Source organism: Chenopodium album, chromosome 1 (assembly GCF_948465745.1).
Source record: "Chenopodium album chromosome 1, dcCheAlbu1.1, whole genome shotgun sequence".
In the NCBI taxonomy this organism is placed as follows: Eukaryota; Viridiplantae; Streptophyta; class Magnoliopsida; order Caryophyllales; family Amaranthaceae; genus Chenopodium; species Chenopodium album.
In genome coordinates this window covers 80,010,258-80,020,524 of record NC_137834.1, presented here as the reverse complement: position 1 = coordinate 80,020,524, position 10,267 = coordinate 80,010,258, and the positions used below count along the sequence as shown (strand labels likewise).

General features: G+C 34.3%; 1 protein-coding gene across 1 annotated transcript; it reads right to left on the bottom strand.

The window, feature by feature from the left end:
• Positions 1-1,195: 1,195 nt before the first annotated feature.
• Positions 1,196-8,521, bottom strand: LOC145558294 (putative phospholipid-transporting ATPase 9). Its single transcript, XM_081619492.1, has 11 exons — positions 6,981-8,521; positions 5,188-6,566; positions 4,657-4,767; positions 4,216-4,492; positions 4,015-4,103; positions 3,826-3,934; positions 3,107-3,316; positions 2,886-3,011; positions 2,670-2,768; positions 2,373-2,564; positions 1,196-2,143 (listed from the first exon to the last, which is right to left on the bottom strand). Exons 1-11 carry the CDS (start codon positions 7,377-7,379, stop codon positions 1,520-1,522), a joined length of 3,615 nt encoding a protein of 1,204 aa, XP_081475618.1. The 5' UTR covers positions 7,380-8,521; the 3' UTR covers positions 1,196-1,519.
• Positions 8,522-10,267: the final 1,746 nt, after the last annotated feature.

Here is a 10,267-nt window from a genome sequence, read left to right as displayed (position 1 = left end):
AATTAAATCTAGTATGTAAAGAATTATTTCTCTTTTTTAGTGTTCTTAGTGTAAGGCTGTAAGCTATAAGAAGATTATAAACCAATTATATTTTGTCTTCTTTGATTTAATCATGCTGTAAGTTCTTATCTGGTGTCTTTGATTTTGCTTAGTGATGAGTTTAACAATTACAAATTTACAATTAGACCCTAATATGATCATATTAATTCTATTTTCCCTGATTGTTCATATTAATTCTATTTTCGGATTAAATAAGTTTATGAAAATTAAGTTCAGATCACAGGTGTTAACGGTTAACCAAGTTCAATTTTTAACTAAATCAATTTCAAATGAATTCAGATATGTGAAAATCAATGAATAAAACGCACACTCAATTTATATCCTATGGAATTTTTCATCATGTGTTCCATAGGACTCCAACCAACCCATGGTTCAGAATCAGAAATATCTCTTGATTAACATTAAAAATTTTCCAATCATTATGGCCCATTCAAGGCCCCAAACAAAATGAATGGCTTTTTCCACATTGATGGATGATGTTTATGGCATCCATCTCCATTGTTGTCATGTGCTTGTATAGTTTAGGAGACTTGGCAAAGGGTATCTAATTGTTTGGTACCATAATTTATTCCTCTATAAATTTTAGGTAAATATATTTGGAGACTTATCAAACTTGTTTTCCTTTTTTTTTTCTTTCTTTCTTTTTTAAGGTAAAGGATTAAGGAGTAAGACCCTGACCGTATCTCAACCCTCACGGTTTTTTTGGTTCGGTATTTGCGGGTCAGACACTTTGAGAGTGAGGAGGATAGGTAAGGAATCCCCACTCCTAAGGTGTCACAAGTGGGGATTGAACCCCCAACCTCAAGGTTGAAAGGTGAAAATCTTACCACTAGACCAAACTTAGCTTGGTATCAAGCTTGTTTCCTTACCCGAATCATGTTGCAATATCAAATACTCCGTAATACTCGTAGTTTAGATCAAGAAGTAACTACATGTGCACAATGTGTAGTGCATGTACATCTCGAGTCTTTACGAGTTTTTGACTAGCACAAATCGATCCCACAGGGACTATCGAATGAACATCAATGAGCTATGATGATGCTAAGCTAACTCGTAACTTTTGATGGACTTTCAAATGATATTGTAAGTTGCTTAACACTTAACAGTCATCTATGACAAGAAGCCTTTATAAATATGTAGTAGAATAAAACATCTTTTTTTCCTCTATATATAAGAACACTGGATTTCTGTACAAAGTTCTACACAATTATGAGCTATAACCAAAGAATATTAGCAGTTGCTGATGGAAAGATAACGCGAGAATGTACATATTCTAGCCTCTTAATTCTGCCCTATCTGACACATATGATACAGGTTGAGTATACTTTTTCTGTACAAATCATCTTCAAAGTGATAACGACGACAAAATTCAGGCCGAAAAATTGACCTTAGTCCCCTCCAAGTTCTGAGGAGTTCTCTCAATGACTTTTTTTTCTCTAATGATCCTATACAAATGTCATCAGCTTTTACTTTTCCGTCTATCCTTCTTTCTGGCTGCTGCACGGGCAGTATAGCCCACAGTTTGTGGCCGTATTGATCTTTGCCTGACCATATGGCAGTACTCGGGGTCTTCGGTTTGACCCTCGAGTCTTAGCCATTGGATCATTTGATGGTACATGGGCACAAACCTCATCTGTATAGCGGAGTAAGTAAAATAGGGGAGTAAAGCTGAGATCACCACAAAAAATGTCAGGAGCCAAAATTTGGGTGCTGGAGCAAGTGACTCGACGAAAACCTGGTATCCTGTAGTTGAAAAGTTGGGATTCATTGAGCCATAAATCAAGAGGAAGATATACCAAAGAGCAATTGAACCCCAGATGACTATATGTTGTATTAGTGTAAAGTAGCAAATGAAAAGCGCCATTTGACAGTTGACCACCCAGACAGCACATGTGTACATAGTTGCTCCAAAGATTTGAAAGTCTACAGGCCTCCCGTCGTTACTGTAAGCCTGATTGTACATGGCTTCCTTGCAGAAGAAGAAGATGATTATACCACTGATCATTCCATTTACCATCCAGCTGAGAATACGCAACCAACTGAAGAGGACATTTTGAACACCTTCTTGATATAGTAAAGAGAACTGCCACAGGAACATTCATAGAGAAAAGTGTGAGATGAATAGAGCATTCATGATTTTTGTAGTTATCCCTCTATCCTTAAATAACGCAAAGTACTAATAAGATAGATTTTATTCAGGTTCATTGTTAAGATTTGCATTTTAAAAAAAAAAAAAAGAAATAAAAGCACTACTACAATTTTGTAATGATAAAATCTTTAAATTAATGGTGAGATTAGAACAATAAATCTACCTTGAGACAGAAACGTGCAGAAACATCTTGGTCAAAGACTCCCAAAGCAATTGCAGGAAGCGATGTGAAGAATACATTGAATGTTGACAAAAACCAGTCATTATATGCTGGTTGGCCAGAGAATGATGCATATGCCTCAAACAAGAAAACTGTGACTCCAAAAGTTACGTTTTTGTAGAAGAAATAACAGATCTGCCGAGGAAAAAAAATGTGTCAACAAATTATCACTTGAAATTACCAAAATGATGTTGAAATCAAACTAATTTAAATGGAACTCTAGTTTCTAGTAGACAATACCATTGAGGTTATTCTTCTATAACACCAATGACCATGGACAAGCAACAAACGCTCCAAAAATCGAAATTGTGCAATAGCAATATCACTGGACATTACAGCCTGGCAAGAAAGAAAGGGTAAGACATCATGCAAGAAAAGACTAAATGAGTGTTTCAAGGGGGAACACTAAAACAAAAAGACAAATCAGACAATTCCCAAGGCATGCTGTGTATATACCTGCATTCCTTCAACACCACTGATCCCAATTCCTATGTCAGCTTCTTGAAGCATTCCCACATCATTAGCTCCATCACCAATGGCCAATGTTGTTCTATTCGTACCATTTTTCACGAGTCTTGTGACCTGTGAATATCCATCATGATTCAGAAAACATGACAAGGGAACATGGAAATAAGAAAAAAATTTGGAACCATGAGAAATTAGTAATGTAAACTCACCAATGCCTTCTGCTTGGGTGATGAGCGACAGCAAATAACTGAGGCACAGCCAATAGCAAGCTCTAGAAATAAATTCTTCATATCATCCTCTAGAGCATATGCAAGAGATTTCCCATCAATAATCAAAGCATAGGCCTCAGAAGTTGAGCCAGATGCATCAAGTTGAGTTTTAGCAGTAGTAATTTGCTTGAGCACGGTTTCTCTTGATGCCTACAATGTTTGAATCATCACATTAGATATTACAGTGTGAAAATAATACTTTCCAGCATGTAATTGCAAGAAGGCGGGGAAGCACAAGATTATAGGAGGCCATGTGATGAGGAGCTATATAATTGGCAATATATCCCTTAAAGTAATAGCTAACAGTGACAGTGTGGCAGTTGTGACACTAATTCTTTTGTAACAAAGACAGGTAGCATTGCTACAAAGACTAAAGAATTCCTTCGGAGAGTTACTTTCTGGCATCAGCATAATCAATCTAGGCCTATCTGAGAAATTACTCCCATTAGAAGAATGTTCCTGATCTATTAATCTGAGTGCATTGCAAATACCAAAGAAGCAGCAGTAAACTGGACAGCGAAATAATTACTTTCTGGGCCATAAGAGTTTTTTAAAGGCCACGTATGTCTAAAAGGTCAGGATGGTGGTTGTTTAGATGGTTTGCAGAACTTCTTGTTTTATTTCATTGTGCATTAGTACTAAGATATTTAGCAACTCACCTTAGTGATGGCATCCTTGTCGCCCAACTTCTCCAATGTTTTGATTTCTGGGGTCTCTACACTAATTAGTATTTGCTTCATTCCCTGTCTCAGCAAGCTACAAGCAAACCTGAAGTTTCCATAGGCTAAAGTTAGAAATGGACTAGGATTTAAAGCGAGTTTGGATTGCAGTAGGACCAAAAACTATACCCGATATTAATAGCTGTCTCCATCTTATCCCCAGTCAAGACCCATATCTTTATTCCTGCTTGGGCAAGTTTGTCAATGCATTCTGGAACCTATACACAGATTACATGCAAAGATTAGATAAGTTTGATATCACTTTAACAATGGTTTATTTTTCTGAGCATAATTTCCCTATAAAAGAACAAGCAAAGATCCAAATCCTACCCCACGCTGAAGTTTATCCTCAACAGCAGTTGCACCAAGAAGAATCAAATCTTTTTCAATTGACTCAGCCACTTGCTCAACTAGTGATTCCTGATCTGCACTAACAGCATTCCTGGCAGCGTTAAAGTTTTCATTGAACTCTCTGTACTCTTCATCATCTATTTCCCGGTAGGCAAGTATTAAAGTCCTCAGTCCTGCATCAGCATATTCATTTACATGGTCTCTGGTCTGCTCCTCAAAGTGGCTGCCATGCCTGGCTAGTCGTGGAAACATAACACTGCAAAGGATGAAAAGGAAATTATTAAACACCCGCCAGAAAAAATATATATTATAATAGTTGTTACGAATAAAGAAAATATTGTCATAGTAAAATTAGAGTACAATTTATACACATGGAAAAGAGGAAAAAGGGCTGAGTAAGAAAAGGTGGTTTAAACAAACCTGTCAGCACCCTTGCAGAGTAGAATTTTTTTCCCTTCCTCAGTTTCGACAATCACTGACATTCTTTTTCTAGTGCTATTGAACTCCAAGATACTTAGGACTTTGAACTCCCTGCATAACGGCAATACATGTTTAGAAAGAAAGGACATAGTATAAACATTGGTTTGAATTGCACTGTCCACAAAATGTCAAAGACTACATAACTAAAACTGCTGTTTTTTCAAAAAAACTGCTGTTTTCAAACATCGGAATATGAGGAGCTTGTACACTATGCAAAATTAGCACGCATAATGGTGAATATCTTAGTCTCTATATGCTTACTTCAGTTTTAACTTTTAAGCATCTTGAGGATGAAACTTAAAATCTTGAAGTTGTTACAGGAACAATGAAATTAGGTAAATTAAAAACCATATATTCAATTTTCTAAGCTGGACAAAAGTCATACAGAATATATTTTGACTTTTGCAAAGGATTAATATATATATGCAATAACATAATCAAAAGAGATTAATGTAATTGTTATTTACTAACCTGTCAATTATCTCTCCAGTAACAGGATCCAACTCATTCAATGAAACATTGGTCTGAGTCCTTTTGTGGAACTCAAAACCAAGTTCTCTAGCCGCAATAACAAAAGCTGCCTCATCGGGTGATTCTGCTTCATAGGAAACTTTGCCAGTTTCTTCATCTACTTCTGGAATCACTGTATGGCAAACAGCCAGTAGTTGAAAGAACATCTGAATAACATGTGAATTTGGCTCGTTTACCCAGTTGCCATTCATAACCCTTTCGTCCTTGAAATTGAACCCTTTAACACCAGAATTTGCCTCAGCGAATTCCTCCTCAATTTCATCATGATCATTAACAATAGACTGTAAACCATTCATCAATCCATTGGGTAAAGGTGAACCTTTTCTTTTGGCCATAGCCCTCTCAACCTCTGTAATACCACGACCATAAGCTGTCCCTGCAATTGAACACTTAATGAACTCCATAGAATTGCATGTCAAAGTGCCTGTCTTATCAGAAAGTATTGTATCAACTTGGCCAAGCTCTTCATTTAAGTTTGAGGTACGGGCATGAGCTGGCTTGTCAGTTTCTTCGTGATACATTAGAATATCTTGGTTGATAAAACGACTCTGGAGAACTTTCACTATCTCTATAGACACATACAAGGAGATAGGGATCAAGTAACTGTACAACATAAGGCCGGTGAGGAAGTGTAAAAACGCTGAGAGTGGAGCCCTATTGGCATCGAAGTAAATTGTTGGGTGAGCATTCGGTCTAAGGTACCACCTCTTTACTACACCATCTTTCAGGTCATCATTGGTAGTAACACCAAACACAACAGATCCAACAAAAGACATCAAAAATAACATGAAGAATAGGAAGTATATAATCTTATCCATTTTCCTCTCAACCCTGCTTCGCTTAGAGGGTGGGTCAGTGGCATTCTGCATAACCTTGGTGTCATGACCAGTAAACACCACAACTCCATAAATATAATCTGTATTCCGAAGTTTCGAGTCTCTCAGGAGAAGTTGTTGGGGGCTGAGTGGAAATTGTTGCTCCTCATAATCCATAGTTCCAACAAAAGTATACAAATTGGCATTAGGGTCTTCACATCTAACAGTAGCTTTAAATTCCTTGAAACTGGAGTCCTCATGCAAAGATGTAGTAACTTCAAGAGCTTGTTTCAATTTCAAGTTTGTCTCCCCGTCGAGATTCATGGTTTCGACATAACAGACTGCATCTTCATAACTAGATGAAAGCAGAAGGATATCAGCTGGAAAGAACCCATCTTTCTCAACTTTCACCACATCCCCAACTTTAAGATAACTCGATTCCGACTCCTTAAACTCCCCATCTCCAAAATGCACTTGTACTTTTCTCTTATTCACCTCCACATCCTGAATAAATTATTAAATCAATATATCATACACTGGTTGACAATTCAACATCCAGCTATTAAGCTCAATAATTTTAAAAATTCAATTAGCATCCAATGCACCCCACCCTGTAACAGTCAGAAACTCAGAACTTGTTCAATCAACAACTAAATTCCAAAAATCGATCGAATTTAAAGACAAACATAATCATCAAAACATACTTTTGAACTTAATCACATGCCATTTACAGCCACATAAAGTTAGGTTGGATTATTAAATTTTCAACAATGCAAGCCACATTTAGCAAACAAAAATCTCACCAAACAATAATTACTTCTACAGTTCTACATTCAATAACATAAACTCAAACAATGATCATAAACAAATTAAACCACCATTTTTAGCTAAATTAGAGATAGAAATAGGATCAAATACCTGCTGATTTCGCCGCCAATCCTCGATGGCCTCCTTCAACATACTGACACCAATAACAAACACCAATGGTGCAATAGCACTAACAGCTGAATAAGGTGCAAGAGGAGTAAAAGCCAAGATTCCAGTTACCAGGAAAAAGAAATTGGCAACTCTCCTAAATTGCTCAAACAAAGATTTGGGTATAAAAGTTGCAAGTGTATACTTTGTTGTTCTAACATAATTATCTGGGTAATCTCTAATTGAAGACTCAAAACTATTTGGCTCATTACAATATACAACCCTTGAAAAACCAGGACCTCCAATTTGTGAAATATCATCTCCTTGAAAAGATGCTTTTCCACAATGAAAAGAATAGATCTTGCTAAAATTCAACCTCCTCCTTCTTCTTCCATGAACCATTTTTATTGACTAAAAATGGTTCAAATCTTGTAAGAAAGGTGGGATCTTTGGCAATAATTTTCACTCAATCTTGTAAAAAGATGAGTTCTTTTCGGGTTTTTTGGGCTTTTTCTTCCAACTTCAACAAGAACACCACCCAAAGTGTAAATTTTGGGAGAGTACCCAAGAAATTAATTAAATGCAACTAACTACCAAATTGTATGAACAAAACCCAATAAATACCTGACCCCAGAAAAAGCTCTAAACCCCAGTAAAAAAATAATTTGACAAAATTATTTCTTCCTTCCAACAGCAACTTGAAAATGAAAATAGTGTTATGATTCTCAATAACCCGACCCAAAAACTCGTACGTCGCACGGGCTTAATCTAGTATACTCCCTTCACTTGTGTAGACAATAAATTAATCCAGTGGTTGCACCAAGCAGTAAAAAAATATATGAAAAAATTTTTCCAGCTGTATTGTAGAAATACACAACTATTAACAAACCTCAAACACACAAGAAAATCTCACAAGATATTGAGTAATCTCTGCAAAAGTGCAATAATACCCAGAAAGATAATTAATCACCTTATATAAAGATATTAAGAATATGAAAAAATAAAATAAATTTATGATGAAGAAGATGAAGAGAAAATTAGTTGCACATTCAGCAAAATAAATATAAGGTGATAAAATAGGGAGAAAATTATTTATGTTGAATTTTCAGGGCATTTTAAGATTTTTTTTTTTCTTCGACCAAAGAAGGCAGCTTTGAATGAAGACTTGAATCATCTCTCTCTTTCGTTTGACTTTCCACCCTTTTGTAATCTAACACGCATTTGCCCAATTTTTTTGATCTATAATTTAAAACCCATTTAAATTAAAATTAAAAATAACCCAGAAAATGAAAATGTAATAATAAAAATTCAAGATTTTCAACTACCATCAACAACCCCACAAAGGAAATTTAAGACCTTTATATAAAATAAAATAAAATAGAATATTCTAAAAGGGAATAGTATAGTATAATCGTATATTATATAGTTTTTTTTATAGAATATATAAATTCAACAAAAGGGGATGATTGAAGATGACTGCAATTGATTTGATTTGGGAATCGCGGGAAAATTAAACCCAAATAAATAAAAATAAAATAAAAATTCTAGACTGGGTTAAAAAAGAAGAAGAAGATGAAGATGAGAAATTATTAATTTGTTGGTTTCAGGGGTTTTTTCTGTGAATCTTCTTCTTGTGATTTGTGTGACTGACTTTTTTGTTTCTGTTGTTTCGCTGAATCTTAGAGGAAAAGACATGTGAAGAACTCTTTACTGAGATTAATAATTAAAATTGATAGATGTACTCTTGTGGTAAAATTAATTTTCTATCTTTTTTACTTTATTTAGTGGAGTGATGAGAATAAATTTACAAAAACAAATAAATTACAAAATAAATAATATAAAAGTTGAATTGATGTGTCATGTGTGTGATTTGTTGTGTTGTGTCTTTGATTCAGTTTTGCATTATTAGGGATATTTTTAGCTCCCTAATTCACTATTGAGGTAATTAATTTTTTGTACATTTTAGGGTGCCGGGATGAAAAGAAAAATAAAAAATCGTGTTGTCTAATTAGTTGGTATAATTAGCTAGTTAATTAATACAAATTGCTAGAGCTAATAGTTGATTTTTAGCCGAGGTGAATAGGTATAACCTAAGGGAACTTGATAATGTAATAATGAGCTGATGTTGATCCACCATGACAACACGATTGTATAGTATGATATGAATAGGAAACGATATAGGCGTGTTGGTGTTAAAATTCTTAAATGTTAATTTAAAAGAGGTAACTTGAGTGTAGATATATTATAAATTGATCAAATTAGTGTTAAAATTTTCAATTTGAAAGTGACATCGCATATAACATTAACTTAGAAGTTATTATCTTTATCTTAGTTCGTTGAATTTATCTTAGTTCATTGAATTAAAATTGATTTTATATTCATCGAATCCTTGCTGATCTTGTTGTAAAAACTTTTTTTTTTATCTAATTAATTTGTTTGTAGGGTAAAAGGTATGTTGTCTTTTTTTTTTTTTTTTTATTACTGAACAAAATTGGATTTTGTAAGACTAATGTAAGGAAATAGACCTACAAAAACCAACGACATTAAAATCGTTTGAGATATAACACAGTTACACAACTTTATTTATTTCTATCTTTTATTCGTTCCTAACAGATAATATTTGCAATTAGGAAACTAGATGGGTTTTAGGTATGTAATTATTCTAGGGTTATTTAGAATTTGGGAGCAAGAAGTAAAACATCCTAATTGATGTGGGTTTCTACTTTCTAGGTTAGGCTACAAAAGAGGGTTGAGGCTTACTATAGAATTATGATGGTTTGTTAAGGATGAAAAATTATCAAGAGGGCTAAAATAATTATATTTGATAGGACAAAGAAATTTCCTCATAAGCATGGTATTTTATTTTATTTTTCAATTATCGTATTTTGCTATTTTGTTCTATATTGTGTCTGAGGATGAGCTCGCAAACCATTCCATATGCAAGTATTTCATAATAACTAATAACTTTTTTTTTTTTACGGGTAATTACTAATTAATAACTTCATACACTTAATTTTTTTTTAAAATTGGAATCTTCACAATTTTTTTTATTTTTTTAGTGTTTATAAAGCCACGAGATGAGTGATGAGAATCAATTCCAGGATCACCTAGAATCGGGAGGGGGAACTCTAAACCACCTTAGCTATTCCTCATATCTGCATAGCTAAACTTTATACTTATCAAAATAGTGAAATACTTATTTTGAGTGTCTATTTAAAGTAAAGCAGAAGCTAGGTTTTTATGGAGCTACACTTCATATAATTCAATTTTTATTAAACAAACCAAGTTGA

What these genes read in the sequence shown, in the direction of transcription:
- LOC145558294 (XM_081619492.1), bottom strand. Translation starts at nt 7,379, where the DNA reads ATGGTTCATGGAAGAAGAAGGAGGAGGTTGAATTTTAGCAAGATCTAT. An exon ending in GAGACAGCTATTAATATCGG is followed by an intron (nt 3,935 to 4,014) that starts GTATAGTTTTTG and finishes TGGAAACTTCAG; the next exon opens with GTTTGCTTGTAGCTTGCTGA. An exon ending in CTGCACGTTTCTGTCTCAAG is followed by an intron (nt 2,144 to 2,372) that starts GTAGATTTATTG and finishes TTCCTGTGGCAG; the next exon opens with TTCTCTTTACTATATCAAGA.